Here is a 16,066-nt window from a genome sequence, read left to right as displayed (position 1 = left end):
CATTTATGTACTACAGAATGTTTCATTCAATGAAAGCTTTCTTCAAGCTAATTTTACAGCATTATATTTTCATAAGTACTTATTTTCATATATCTTATTTTCATTATGTATATTCTTGAATTTATAGTTCCAATTGAAGTATCTTCAACATTTCATATTCATATTTATGCTTATATCTTTGTGTATCCATTCAGATATTCTGTTCATATTCAACCTAGAATCTTATCTACAATCTCTGTTTAAATTCATCGTTATGTCTTTAATTCTTCCGCTTATTGACTATATATTTTAATTTGTTATTTAATAAAAAATATACGAGTATAGCTTTATACGAGCTTGCTCACAAGCGTGCTCACGAACGTAACCGAATTGAGCTAAGTTTGCTTCATTTAATATTCAAGTTAGGATTTATGTTCACAAACGGCTAATTTAATAATCGAGTCAAGCACATGTCGAGTTTATACGAGCCGATTTCGGTTTCACTCACTTACACTCCTAACCATCAAAACTGAAGGCGCTTTATACTAGGGATGCTTTGACAAGTATATATCCGACTGTTAGATATAAATTTGTACAAAAAATAAAATCCTCTCTATTTCAAATAAAATGAAGAGTATCCAATTAGTGTATTTTAGAAGAATAAAATATTCATTTGAATTTTTTAGACATTTTTCCACCTCTAAAATACACTATGGCGGGGATCCTTTTCCCTTTTTCTGAAGGGTGGGTAACAGGGCAATAAGGGCAACTTTACCTTGCCTCAATAAATTTTTAAGCGGGCCAAGAGGTGTCCGCCACTTCACATAGCACCGTTTTGTAGTCAGCACAACCATACATCTCATGGGGTTACCAAAACTTGCAATTCAAAATTAGCTACATGGTCACTATCTTAGACGAATACCAATTCTCTTTTACCAAGATTCACTTTCACAATACGTATGGAAAGTGAATCTTGCACACTATTTTTAAGCACCTGTGGTTAATATTGCACACTATTTTTGGGGCCTATATTCTAAAGTTGAATGGAGATTTTTTTTTTTTTTCTTTTTTCTTTTTTCTCTTTCCGACACAAACATGAGCATTATAATTACAGTAGCGACCATTTTAATCATGTCACTTCCTTTGGAGCAGTCTAACTGAGAAAGCACCATCGAAGATCATTTCCCAGGGGCTGCATCCAAGAAAGCTGATGACTGAAATGGTATGTATATACAAGGCTCATACAAATGCGGAAAGCATACATTAGTGAGACTCTAGTGAGGTTCTTTGTTGCTCCTAGCCTCAATGCCAACGCAATTGGTACTTTGACAACATCTACAACTGAAGAAGTATCAGTATCAACTATAAAGTAACTAGTGTTGGCATCAAACCCTGGGCACTAATTGGGTTGGGAAGGTGTGAAATGTAAAGGAGAGATGTGTGCAGGACATTAAGTCTAGAAGACATCACTAAATTTCTAATAATTTACATAATAACACAACCGCCTCTTCAAAGACGATCCAGCCTCCATGATTCCAAGAGGAACTCACAGCCAAGGTTTTGCCACTGATGCCTTTGCCCACAGTCCAGGTATTCACGAGCCGCAGAAATTATCTTTGGCCAAATCTTCCAATGGAAACTCACTGCCGAGGTACCGGTGGTGGTGTTGGCTGATGGCTTTGCCCATAGAACCCAATACCCGGTGGCCGGTAGAATCCTCCAGTGGCTGGCTGTTGCTGTTGTTGCTGAGGCTGAGGCTGTCCTGGTTGCTGGGGGGCAGGCCTTGATAAACTCATTGCAACATGTGGAGGAAGAGGAGGTGGAGGTGGAAGATTGTTTGCTCCATACCCATAAGGCATCACAACCATACCAGCAGATTGGACAAATTGATTCCCTGGTTGAGTTGCAGGGGATAAAGGTGGTGGAGGAGGTGGTGGTGGTGGTAGAGCAGCAAAGGGACCTGGCATCTGGCTGGCTTGAGAAATGGGTTGCACGCTAGAAGATGGTGCAGAGGGAACGTTGGTCATTGATTGCTGTTGTAGAGGGGTAAAATAGGTTGTGCTGCTGACATCAGAGCTACTAACATCAGAAACAGTCATTGGTTTCTCGAGTTTGGGCCGTTTCTCTGGAGAGAACATGGATAGCCCTGAACTAAATCCAATTGAATTTATGCTACCATTCATGGAGGCAGCTTCTTCTGCGACGAGGGATGAAAGAACAGAGGTAAGCATCTGTGCAGAGGATGTAGAGGCAGCTAGCTTAGCAGCAACAGCAGCAGCAGCTGCTTTCTTGCTCTCTTCTTCAGTAGTTCTGAGAGGTGCAAAAGAAACCACCGGTTGCGTAAGAGGAGGCTGAGGCAGGATGCTGGTTGGTTGAACTGAAAGCATAATCTGTTCTACAGCCCTTGTTGCCTCTGTTGTTGGGTTCAGGGTGGTGGTAGGGGGGCCAGAAACACTGAATGAAGTTAGCCTCTTCCTAATATTGCTTGCTTGGTCAATCTGCACCCGAGCAACCTGCACAACCAGAAAGTCTGTCCTTATACCAGCAAAGTAAAGACTCGATATAAATTTATGATGTATTTATTGAGAATATAGCACACATTGAAAATATACTTACAGTGTATTAATTACAAATATAGCAGACATATACGCTGCACAATATTAAACACAAGCAAGTTGCATGATAATGATACTATTATTTTAATTTCCTTTTCTCAAAGATGTTACAATATTATAAAAAAGATAACGATGTTATGATCCTGATGAAGTCTCAGGTTCCAGCACATAGTGCGCAAGCCCATGAGATCTATACACATATCTATACTAGTTCACCCAGTATATAATGTGCATATACGTGCATGCTTGTGCAAGGGTGAACATGTGTGTATTGGAGAAACTACTAAAATTTTTCTTTTATAGCAAACTCATAATAGACAAATAACAGTAGGAAAAGGAATAGTCATATACAGACAGAGAGATGTTCGACAGAGGTGGTAAGAGGAAGCTGAGTTTGAATGCCACTTTACAATAACATTTACTTGCGAAATCACATAATATGCACCATAGACATCTATAACCAGAATTATTTAAGTTTGACCAATTTTAGAGTAACTTCTGTTGTGAAGGCAACTAGTCATGAAAATCTGGTATTTCCTTTTCTGAGTCAGGCATGGATAAAGCTTAATGCATTAGGCCTCGGGTAAGATTAGTCTTTTAAATCGTTCCAATGAAAACAACAAAGATATTAATTCCATGTTTCAAATATTCAACCAAATAGAATGTGATGCTTAAATGGCCAAAGCTGATATCAAAAGACATCTGAAAGGGGCAGATTTCGGTATTTCAAGGCTCAAGGCCAAAAGAAACCTGAATTTACTCATCTACTATTGTTTTGAAAAGTTTTTAGATTTTTAAACTGGGCAATTTATTTAAAGTTTTATGGAAACTTCGGAGCTTGTTGCAAGGGCACTTTTTTATCAAATGGAAGTATCTTTTTTATTTATTTATTTATTTCCAAATGATGCTGTCTAAGCGAATAGAGCTACCCTCAAAGAGCCTTAGACCTCCAAATGCTCTTCCAAGGGAAAGAGGAGTCAATATTGGGAAAGAACTTTGTAAAAAGTTTTGACCTTAAAGAATTGTCTTTTCGAAGGGATATAACAGAACTTATCTTCATCTCCCCAGCCCACCCTAACAAAACTTATCTTCAACTCCCAATCTTGCACCAATCTAATAAAATTCATATCTTAATGCACCTCATCATTGTGAGTGAACATGTGGTACTAAAGCATCCATGTCACGCGCAATGCAAAATAACTCTAGAGAGGTTTCCTTCAGAGAACATTCCTAATGCCAGACGTCATGCCAAAACCAAGTCTGAGCACCATCACCCACCTCAATACTAACAAAACAAGAGAAGGCATCCCAACCCCTCCTAATATGTTTTCAAAAACTCACCCCATATGGCCAGGTGACGACAATATAACACTAACCTCCCGCTTAACTACCATATTTTTTCTACAATAATTTTTTCCAATAAGCCTCTCTCTCCACAACATACCTCCATAACCACTTCCCTAAGAGAGTGATTAAAACTGAGCAAACTCCTAATTCCCAAACCTCCAAGATGAAGGAGAGTACAAGCTTTCTTCTAATTAACAAGATGAACCTTTCATAGACTCATTATCCAAGCCACCCCACAAGAAATCCCTCAAGAATTTTTCTATCTAGTTAGACACTTACCAGGATAGGGAAAAGAGAGGAAATATGTAAAAAGACTGGAAAGCGTGCTCTCGATCAATGCTAATCGACCATCCTTAAATAAGTAGAGCCTTTTCCATCACACTAATCTTCTCTAGGCCCAAGTATTTCGCAGGAGGGGGGGGCATTCACATTCCGCACATTACCAATCAGGACTAATTAGCCAAATTAATCTTTAGAATTGAAGCAACTCCAAAACAAAGAACACATCTCAGATATTGACAATTATCTAGTGCAATCCCACAAAAGATAAGGGTATCATCCGCAAAAATAAAGTGAGACAAATAATGGGTCAACATTCCTAGCTCCCACCGAAAAACCAAAAAAAAAAAAAGCCCCATTCACAGTGGTTGACATCATTCGACTCAAAGCTTCCATAAGAATCGCAAAAAAAGATGGGGACAAATAGTCACCCTATTTCTGACCACGAGAGCTAGTGAAAAAACCAATGGAATTACCATAAGATAAAGAAAGAAACAATGGATATACAATGCGCAATCCAACTCCATTTCTCCCCAAAGTCACATCTCCTTAACAGACATAACAAAAAATCCCACATCCATCCGGGCCACCGCCTCACCTTCCTACACCGAGAAGGAAAAAGTCTTAAGTCTCCACAAAAAACCTCCGCGACATGACCCCCATGCAGACCCGCCAACAGCCCTTTGACAACTCACAATCTGAGTCAAAAACGACCCAGACCGCTCCGCAAACCCACAAAGCCCGTAGCCCAAAGCCTAACAAGCACCAAGGAAAACATAATGGAACGAGACCCTAACGGGACACGCCACTACTAGGGTAAGAAGAGAAGGGATCATGGAGTATGAGTGGTAGTAACCATGCTTGTGACTTGTTTAACACCAATGGCCCACAAGCTACTTATGTTACGTTCCAGAACAATTTCATTCCAGAATTAATTCAATCATTCCTTTTTCTCAATTTTCATTCAGAACTTACAATTGGTATCAAAGACCTCCGATACCATGGGTACCAAGTGCACATAGTTCACAAACCGAATGGCAACAAGAAGAAAATTCAAAACTTAGGCAGACAAGGGAGGAATTTGCCCTACAATTGAGCCAAACTCATGATTGTATGAAGATTGCATTAAGTACTAGAGCACAAATGGTGGAAACCTCATGCCAAATGGTGGAGACCTGAATCCAAATAGGGTGTAGGAGGGACGATTTTTTGGAGCTTCTAGAGATTGCAAGAAACAAGTTTGACGATTTGCATGAAGAAGAACTCACACACGTGCAACAAGTTGACTCAATTGAAGAGTCAAAGCTTCTATCAGTATGTAATAATGCTGATCCATGGCAACGATCACCAACATAGCATTCGAGCCTTCATCCATAATGGCTAAGTGCAACGCTCACCATGGCAAGTATATGGCTTGATGTATGTTCGACAGAAAAGATGTGGTGCCCAAGGATGTCAACGCAGCTCTAGCCGCTATCAAGATTGAGCACACCATCCAATTTGTTGACTACTGCCCAACTAGCATCTAGTGTGGTATAAACTACCTACCACCAAATTGTTGTTCCAGGTGGTGATCTTGCCAATGTTCGGAGGGCACGTGTGGCCTCGTTTATAGCCTAGGTTGAATTTGGTAAGTAATGGTTTCCATTCAAACTGCACCCACGGGCAAGCTGCTTTGAAGGGGTAGAGTATGTTATGGCCCAATAATAGTTAATGTAGTTAATGTATTTAAGTAGTATGCATATACCTGATGTGTTTAGTATGTGCGAGTATGGTAATTGGGTTTATTGTTCATGTTAGTGGACAGTTATCATATTAGCGGGCAGTGCCTTGTGGGAAATTAATGGGCAGTTGTGGGTCGGGCCTTTGTGGGAAGTTAACAAGTTAATGGTCAGTTATTTGGGATTCTAATCCTATTTTGTCAATCAGATACGGTCCATATATATTTAGCCATAATTAGTCTTTCTAGTTATGGCATGTTCTTGTTTTATAGCTGTAGTATATTATAATTAATAGATAGATTTTAGTTGCCTTATTGGTTTCCCTAGATTGCTGTAATCGCTGAGATACAGCCTGTAATTACCTAGACAATTTTCTATATAATGCGAGCTACCCTCACATTGAGAGGTATTCAGTTAATTGACATATTTAATGTGGGCTCAGCAGCAGGGAAAGGGAGACGAGAAAACCTGGTGTTTGTACCCTTTTGGTTAGGAGATTAGCTATCTCGAAGCTTGTTATTTCCATTTTTTTTTTTATAAGTAACAAGATGTTTTATTAAAAGCTCAGGCGCCCTTACGTACACTAGAAGTATACAAGCGAAAACACCTAACTAGAAAAAGGAAAGAGAAAGTTGAAGCTCACCCACAAAAGAACCCCAACAAACCCACCCAAAACCCTCAAAAACAAATACCGAAAGAAGCCCAAAGCCATCAAAACCCACACGAATCGTTATATCACAATAGTCTTGCCCTTCCTTCTCCGAGGAGACGCACTAGTAATGCCATAATTAATAGAGCTTTCTAAATTTAATAGCTCTCTCTTGCCCTTAGTACTAGGCTGCGTGATCTTTATTTCCCGAAGGAAATTCTCTTTCACCTCATTCAGCAACTCCAACTTCTGATCATCCTCTTCATCGCCATCCGACCCCTGATCAGGAGGATCGGGGGTTAGCTTCCCATAGCGTGCTACCTTATTTGCCCGATGAAAATCCTCCTCCATGACCTTCAAGCTCGCCATATGCGGATCATTGTCCTTTACACCTGCCCTCATCCACTCAATCAGCCACTTTTGGGGTTTGGTCAAACCATTTTCAACAGTTATGGTGTCAGAGATGCCTTTGGTCCTAGGCTGTGCAACCTCTACTTTTGGAACAAAATTCCCTTTCTCCATTGGACTTATGCCCCTTGGATTAGTGTTCTTAGGAACAGGCTTCACTTGAGCATTGTAAGTAGCAAACTCGGCGAACCCAGCGACTGGGTCAAAATGATATTATACCAGCAGAGCACCAAGGGATTCCACCGCTACAAGAAGAAGAGAATCATTCACCCGGCTTCCTCGTTCTTTCTTAGCTCTTCGAGAGTAGCTTAACATCTGCTTGTTGAGAACTATGGGAGTCCCATTTTTCAACTACCCAGAAATCAAGCGTAATCTATCTCCCAAAGCAAGCGCCTCTAACGAATGGGCAACCACAGGTATCAAAGAAAAAGAATTTGAAGGGACAGAAGTTTCCACTAAATGTACATGTTCAATCCCCGTAGTCTTCGGAAACTCCAACGCCAACAAGGAATTCGGATCGGGAACCAAACAGAGACTAGAAGCAAGAGGTTGAGCCAGAGCAGAAACGGGTTTCGAGCTAGATTCTGAACCAACCAGGGTCGACGAGGACACCTCCTTCACCTTAGTCAAAGGAGGAGCCACAGATTTCGACCCAAAAAACCCTGCCGAAGCATACCTCTTGCCAGAGAGGGTTTCCAATCGGTCTTAACAGAGGCTTCCTCCATCGCTGGGGAAACAGAATCCACCGCAGCCACCATTTGCCCTGGGTCCACACTCACCATGCTTTGGAAACCCACCAAAGAAGATGCAAACCCAAATTCGGAAGGCAGCGGCGAAGCAGACCCAGGAAGAACCTCTGAAGATGAAGGAATCGCCGGAGAAGTCAACGGCGTTGCAGACCCAGAACCCGCCAGTGCTTTAGACCCAGAAACCAACCCAGTTGAACTAGCCAGCAAAGACTCAACAATCTGACCCGAAGGAGACCTAGATGGCGGCTCCAAATCCCCCGAATAAGGCTCCAGGTGGGCTGACCCAAGACCCGCAATAGAACCCGACAGCCCAGAGCAAGGCTTTGCACGAGGCCCAGAAGCGAACTTGCAACCAGCCCTCAACCTAAACCCAATAAGTTTGGGCTTCAGGCCCATCCTAGAACAAACCCGGTCTAGGACCGACCCAAGCCTCTCAAGAAGCTTCTTCCAAAGACGAGAAACCCCTTCATCCAAGGAAAGTCACCACCCCCAAGATCAGATCACCCTTCGTCGCAGATCGAAGCAGAACGACCACCTCTGCCCATCTCAAACTCAAAACAACTCACCGGCGAACTGGCCTCCCCACCACTAACCGGCTCGGACCAAGACTCCGCAGGGAACAAGTCCAAATGGCAGTCAGACAGCGGCTGCTGTTTTGAACTACCCGACTTTGAGGAGGCCACAATTGCGTAAGAATGATCTGAACACAAGACACCCCCCCGAAGTAAACATCATAGACCAACGGCCTCTACTCTGCTACAAGGAAAACCAAGATCTTCCGCAACTCACCCACGATGCGATGCCAACCCCCTCCTTCACAACCCTCAGGGAAACAAACCCCTCCTCTCCAAACACCCTTAGCAAATACAGTGGCCACTAAGAAACGGCCCGCCTTATTGCAACCCTTATGGACCTTCAAGGCCTTCCCCTTCTCCCTAAAGGATTTGGTGAACTCCTCCTTCCCTAGAGGAGTTCACCAAATCCTCCGAGCAACTTTCCCCCTCCCTCCGACAGAACTTAACCATTACAAGTCATGTTGCGAGTTATTTCCATTTAAACCCTTAAAATTAGCATTAAGACCTATGATCCTACCATGGCAGCAAATGATATACCGAATGGCCACAACCAGAAAATCCAGAACATAAAGAGACATGGGAGGAATTCGCCCTACAATGTAGCCAAATTCGTGGTAGTTTGAAGATTGCATTAAGTACTCAAGCACAAATGGTGGAGACCTCAATCCAGATAGGGTATAGCATGAATAACTTTTTCGAGCTTCTAAAGATTGCGAGCAACAATTTTGACATGCCCATGAAGAAAAACTCACACACATGCAGCAGCAAAGTGACTCAATTGAAGAGAATCACATAAGGAGACAACCAAGAGTACATTCATATACATATTTGGACACTACGCTAGCCCAAAACCGTAAGCTAATGGACATGGGTCCACTTAGGTATATTAACTACTCAATTTTTTTATACTGACTCAATGTAAGACATGACACGCACAAGTGCACTCATAACAAATTTCTCCCTTACAAGTCTCTTCCATATTGACCCAACTCTCCCTAACGACAAAAATGTCACACATACTCCATGAGTTACCCCACTCTTTTTACCAAACCCAAACCAAACGCTTCAAATCAAGACACTCATATCAGAAACATAAGCTAACCACAGCTCTTATACTAATTGTTTGGGAGAGAAACACCAAAGGAGTCAATAAATCGTGCATTAATATACATATTTGGACACCACTGTAGCCCAAAAGCCTAAGTTAATGGGCTTAGATTCACTTAAGCATATTAACTACTCAATTTCTTTATACTTATTAGATGTGGGACACAATTGTAACAACCTAGACCTTCCTAGGGTAATTTTTTATGTTGCTTTGTGTTTTATTTTTTATTTTTATTCATTGTTTGGTAGCTGTTTCCTTAATAATCACTTATAAATTCGTGGGTTTATTAGAGGGGCATGTGAGAAAGCAGAAAAGACTTAAAAAGGACAAGAAAGTCAATAATTTTAAAGTATAAGTCATAGCAAAATCTGGCCAGCTGTCTTTTTCCCCAAAAAGGAAAGTCTCCTAGGTTAAAACAAGTCCTAATTGCATGTCAACTCATCCCTCTTTTTTAGGAGTTGTTTCCTAAGTTATTTAAAAAAAAAGAAAAGAGGTTAATTCTACACGGAATCCTGATTTTACTGCTGCCAGTTTTATTGTCCTAAAAACAAGGAAAGAAAGGTTGTTTTATAAAAACACGCGTTATTTTATAGCTGCACCAAAAACCTAGCTACCCTAAAACCCTAAATCTCCTACAGCCATCAATTTTCCAGCCCTATATACACACAGCTTGAGTTTTAAAAACTCAACCTTCTCTTTCTCCAAGCTAAAACCCTAAAAGCCTACAAACAAAATCCCTCAAGGCTGCAACTAGCAGGTGATTTCTCCACGTTTTCTCCAACTTTCCTATTCAAAGCTGAAATTCAGATTTTTATAACCTATCTAAAGTTTCTCTGTCTATTCCATGGTATGTTAAGCCCCAGAACTGTCTCCTATAAGCTGCCAACTGCGGTCCAGTTTCTAATCAAGTATTTTCGAAGTATTTTCAATCATTCCTTCAAGTTTTGCTAGAGTTTATGTAACACCATGCCCTAAATGATAATGATATTGTCTGCTTTGGGCCAAGCCCGCATGATTTTATTTTTGGGTTTACCCCAAAAAGCCTCATACCATTTAGAAAGAGCATGCTCAATATAAGTACATCCCCTTTCTCACACCTAGGCAATATGGGATGCCATAATCACCCCCTCTTACAACCCAGCATCCTCGCTACCGACCCTCAAGGGCTTGTACACGTTGCCCCCATCTCAAGTTGGGCTTCGACTCTTGTACCATATGTAACACTCCTCTTCAAGTGGTATGATAATGTCCGCTTTGGACCTCAACTTGCATGGTTTTGTTATTGGATTTATTCCAAAAGGCCTCATACCATTTAGAGAGATCATATTCCATATAAACACATCATATGTTCCACACCCAGACAATGTAGGACGTCACACATAGGTAACACCCCTGCTCCAAGTGGGTATAATATTGTCCGCTTTGGGCCTTAGCTAGCACGGTTTTGTTATTGGGTTTACCCCAAAAGACCTCATACCATTTAGAGAGAACATGCACAATATAAACACAGCCCTTTTCTCACACCCAGGCAATGTGGAATGCCAAAGTTTATTTTCCAAATCCCTATATCCAAAATCTTGCAAAATCAGTGCAAGAAACTGATTTCTTCACCCAACAGTGTTGCTGCCCAAAGAACAGATTTTTGTCTGCCAGCACTAAAGGAAACATGTGGGTTATGATGTTTTCTCTTAAATGACATGAATATGGTTTGTGCAGCATGATTGCATAATTTCATTAGTGTTTTACCTTGGCATAACATGTTGTATGAGTGATTGAGTGTATTGCATTGATTTTAGGAACCAAACATTGAGATTTGGATGCTGCAGAATTTTCTGCAACACTGCAGTCACCAAGAAAGGTGGCTATAGGGCCTTTCTCAAAAATATATTTTGCGATAATTACACCCCAGAACAAATTCTCTTTGAGTTGTCTTTCTAATGGTCCAAACCATGTGATCATTGGAAAGTTGTATGGTTTACAGCGAAGTAATACTTCGCTGACACATTGCTGGAATTACAGTGTGCACACACATAAACACACTAATTACAGCCTGCCCAAGATCAGATTTGTCTAGGGAACCATATGGTGACCTAAGAACCCTATAAAAATTAGATGTATGTGGTGTTGAGACCTACACTCTAAAAAGCATGAAAATAAACTCACCTTGCATGATCCATTTGTAGTAATTGAGCATACATGCATAGTAGGGTCAATTCTTTTCTTTAAATGACCCTACTATGCATGTATGCTCAAACTGAAATATAAAATAAATGTGTTAAAGAGGAGAAATCAGATTTGCCCCTTAGTGTGGAAAGCAAAGTTTAGGAGGATCAAACAATGGAAAAGAATGAATGATTTACAAGAGTGTTACCAATGGTAATATGTTTGCGTAGGTTGCTAAGTGAAGTGTGTTGAAGTTTTGAAACAAAGGAGCAAGGTAAGTAAATATAATCAATGTCAATGTCATGTTTTCTTGAAGATATATTCAAAGTATATAAACACAATGTTAGCCATTATTTGGTAGCCATTTTGTGCATCTTAAACTATATGTTGAAAAAAAGTTTGAATGCAAATGACTATTTATGAATGCTTCCGCTACGTTATGAACATATTATAAATATGTTATGATATTTGATGAAAGTAAAAGAAAGGAAAGAAAGGAAATGATTGCATGAAAGACTGAAATGTTTTAAAAATATTTTCTTGCCCATATGAATGTGCAATGGTTCTGGAGCTAATGGGCGGGGGTAGCCACCTTGTATGGTCTGCTGGGAATGGCTCATTTAAGTGCACCATAGTTTATCAAGTGATGTCCATATCCTAGATGTTGCTCCACCTGTGGCCATGGGAATGAAGCCAGAATCATAGTGGTCGCCAACCCTTACACACACAGCGTGATTGTGTGCTGGCCATCAAGAGTTTAAAGGAAAGAAAATATTTATGATGATGAATGCTTTATTTGTACCTTTTTTATGTTTTGAAACTTAAAATTGTTTCCAACGGTATGTACTGTATGTTGTATCTACTTATTGACTATTTGACTAAGCTTTTAGTTTTATGTTTTTTAAACAACCAAGATGAAGTCATGGATGGTTCTACACGATAGGGAAACTAGAGAAAGAAGCCCTCGCATAGAGGAACTAAATAAGTGCATCTAGTACATTAGTTTGTTTTGATTCAACATACTTCCTATAATAAGACTAAGGGTTTATAGTTTAAGTTTTTATGAGATGAATTGTAATATCAGTAATGAGATGGTTTAAGATTAAATTATTATGAGACACTTGGTTTTCTTTAATTTTTTTGGAAACTTCACAGAACCTCCTTAAACTTCCACTCGTTTTGTTACTATCATCCCAAAATTTAAAAACTCTCAACTTAGGGTATCGAACTTTTAATCTCTTTCAATTACTCCATTCCGTTATGATTTTCCCGTTAAATCTTGTAAAAATTCTTAAAATACCCCTATTTTTTTATATATAAAATATTGCAAAGATGTTACAAAAATATTTTTTAATAAAAAAATAAAAGCCTGAATCTTTACAATATATTTTACTTTTATAATAAAAAAAGGGTTATTTTCGGAATTTTGACAAGATTTAACGGAAAATCATAACGGAATGGGGTAATTGAAAGAATTTGAAAGTTGGATACCCTTAAATGAGAGTTTTGAACTTCATAGAGTAATTTCAAAACGCGTGAAAGTTTAAAGGGATTTTCTTAAGCTTCTTCTTAATTTTTTTTTTTTTTTTTTTTTATGTCGAGGAACATCCCCAAGGCAGAGCCCTTCGGACCCACCCCTACAAAGTAAACCTTAATCTCGTACACCGCACCCTCAAAAGTTTCTCTACACGGAATTGGTTAAATTGGTGGCTTTTCACAAGGGGGTGTGGCCCCAAGAAATTGTTTGCACCCATGAGGTGTTGAAACTTAGACCTTGAAATGAGCAAACATTAAGACCAAAGCCTCCACAACTTGGGCCAACCCCTTGGGGTTAAGTTTCTTCTTAATTTTTAGTTTATGAATTCTTATACCCTCATGTTTTTGAACCTGGGCAATGATTGGTGCCTACTGGCCTCTAGTGTGGTATCAACTACCAACCACCAATTGTTATTCCTCGTGGTGATCTTGCCCAAGTTCGAAGGGCATGTGTGGCCTGGTTAATAGCCTTGGGTGAATTTGGTTAGGAATGGTTTCCATTCAAACTTCACTTTGTGGGCAAAGGTGCTTTGAAGGGGAGGAGTCTGTTATGGGCCTAATAATAGTTAATGTACTTAATTAGTAGGTGTGTATAGCTAATGTGTTTAGTATGTGAGAGTTTGTTAATTGAGTTGATTGTTCATGTTTTTTTTTTTGATAAGTAAAAGCCTTTTTGAGTTGATTGTTCATGTTAGTGGGCAGTTATCATATTACTAGGCTGTGTCTTGTGGGAAGTTAATGGGCGGTTGTGGACTGTGCCTTTGTGGGAAGTTAACAAGTTAATGGGCAGTTGTTTGGGATTCAAATCCGATTTAACTCGGGCTCAGCAGTAGGGAAAGGGAGACTAGAAAACCTAATCATTGTACTCTTTTGGTTAGGAGATTAGATGTCTTGAAGCAAGCTACTTATGTTACATTCTACTTACCATGCCATTCAAAAATTTCAATCGTTCCTTTTTCTCAATTTCCATGTTATTTCCATTTAGAACCTTACATCTTTCACCGCCTCCAAAGCTAGCTCCTCCCAAGCTGCATCCTCCTCACTAATAGAATGGAAAAAACAGAACATCCAAATCTGGCCACCAGTTTTCATTCTCAAAATATGCCAAGTGAAAAAGTGGACTATGTGATCCTTAACTTCCACTGGATTAGAAGTGACGTCACCATTGATAGCCAAGCTTTCAATCTTGTTAAATTTTCTGTTAGATTTAGCCACCTGATGGAAGAAATTGGTATTTTTATCCCCTTTAACCATAACACCCTCGACTTTTGAACCCAGTTCACCTCTTCCATAAGAATAGTCTTTTCCAACTCAATTGTAGTCACATAGTCCATTTCTCCTCACTAGAAAGTGATCTTTGTTGTTCAATCCCATCCGACCCCTTTTTATCAAGAAAAGCCCTTTTGTTCTTCTCCCATGTTACCAAACCTTGTATTATTCTACATTTTTAGTTCAGGTTTTAGTGTTTTAATTTCTGAGTCAAAACAAAGTTAGGAAAGCCATGAAAACAAAAGGAACTCCACTAGTGCCTCACCTTCTCAACAAATCCATCTGTTTTCAGCCGCATGTTTTCAAACTTAAAATAACGCCTACCCCTTTGAGAGAACTCTAGCTAATATGCTCTAAACCACATACAGGAACTGATTCCCATTCGGGAGAAAAGAGAAACCTATCAGTTCTAAACCATGAAAGAGAAACCTATCAGTTCTAAACCATGAAAGAGAATCCTATGTTAGGGAGAGAAATGACATGACAGTTGGGGGTTAGGAACTTGCTAAGATTTGATCGTACTCTCTTAGGTAAATGGCTATGGCACTATGAGCTTGGCAAAGAGGCTTGGTGGAGAGTGATGGTAAACTCTTGTAATAATTCATGGGGAGGGTGGTGTTCTAGTGAGCCTATTGAGGCATATAGGGTGGGTTTATGGAAGAACCTTAGAAGGGGTTGGGGGAAGTTTTGCAGTCAACATATATTTGAGGTGGGAGATTGCACAAGGTTATATTATGACATGATCTTTGGTGTGTGGATATGGCCCTTAAGGAAGCCTTACCAGTTTTATTTGGTATTGCTTATGCAAAGAATGCTTCTGATGTGGTTCAAATGGAATTTTCAAGAGGTATGGAAAGCGAGCTTTGTTAGAGCAGCTCATGATTGCGAGTTGGATGCCTTTCCCTCGTTCTTCAAGGTTTTGTATTTAGTGAGAATAAGATGGGAAGGGGAGGACAAGTTGTTGAGGATCCCATCCAAAAGATTGTTGTATGGTCGGCGGTCCTAAGAAAGATCCTTACCTTGAATAATCTCCAGAAACAGCGCATCATACTGGTTGATAGGTGCTGCATATGCGAAAGGAATACGGAGTCCATTCACCATCTTCTTCTTCATTGTGAGGAGCTTGTGCCATTTAGAATGTTGTCTTCAGTCGATTTGCGCTATGTTGGGTTATGTCTAAATGAATAGTCAATTTATATGTGTTGGCGGACTGCCAACAGCCCTCAAAGTGTTGTTGTGTGGAAGATGGTGCCTTCATGCCTTTTGTGGTATTTATGGAGAAAAATAAATGATAAAAGTTTTGAGGATCATGAGCGCTTTGAAGGAGATGAAGTCGTTATTTTTCAATATCATGCATCTTTGGACAATTGCTTTTATTTCTACTATGGTGGATCGACCACCCACGAAACCAGTTGGGGGTGGCTCGGCCACCCCCAGACACCTTGTGGGTGGCTCAGCCACCCGTTGCAGGTGCCCTAGCCACCCCTGGGGTGGTTTTTGAACCACCCCAATTTTTCTTTTTTTACATATATATATTTTTTAATTTTTAGTTTGATTTATTATTATTATATTTTATATTCTTCAAACAACCCAAACATAATCTCAACTCTTTTTTTATCGATATTCACAATTTTGAGTTCAATTGAGTAAAATAGAGAAAAATCACAC

General features: G+C 39.9%; 1 protein-coding gene across 2 annotated transcripts in view; it reads right to left on the bottom strand.

Moving 5' to 3' along the window:
• Nucleotides 1–1,315: 1,315 nt before the first annotated feature.
• LOC132161773 (uncharacterized) overlaps nt 1,316–16,066 on the bottom strand; it is a 31,529-nt gene continuing 16,778 nt past the window's right edge. For both annotated transcript variants that reach the window (XM_059571955.1, XM_059571954.1), the window contains exon 8: nt 1,316–2,492. In XM_059571955.1, the coding sequence (XP_059427938.1) occupies nt 1,620–2,492 (873 nt within the window). In that variant the 3' untranslated portion in view covers nt 1,316–1,619. The remainder of the gene's footprint in view (nt 2,493–16,066) is intronic.

The sequence above is a fragment of the Corylus avellana genome, chromosome ca9 (genome assembly GCF_901000735.1).
Source record: "Corylus avellana chromosome ca9, CavTom2PMs-1.0".
NCBI classification, from domain to species: Eukaryota; Viridiplantae; Streptophyta; class Magnoliopsida; order Fagales; family Betulaceae; genus Corylus; species Corylus avellana.
This window is presented reverse-complemented; position numbering and strand designations above follow the sequence as displayed.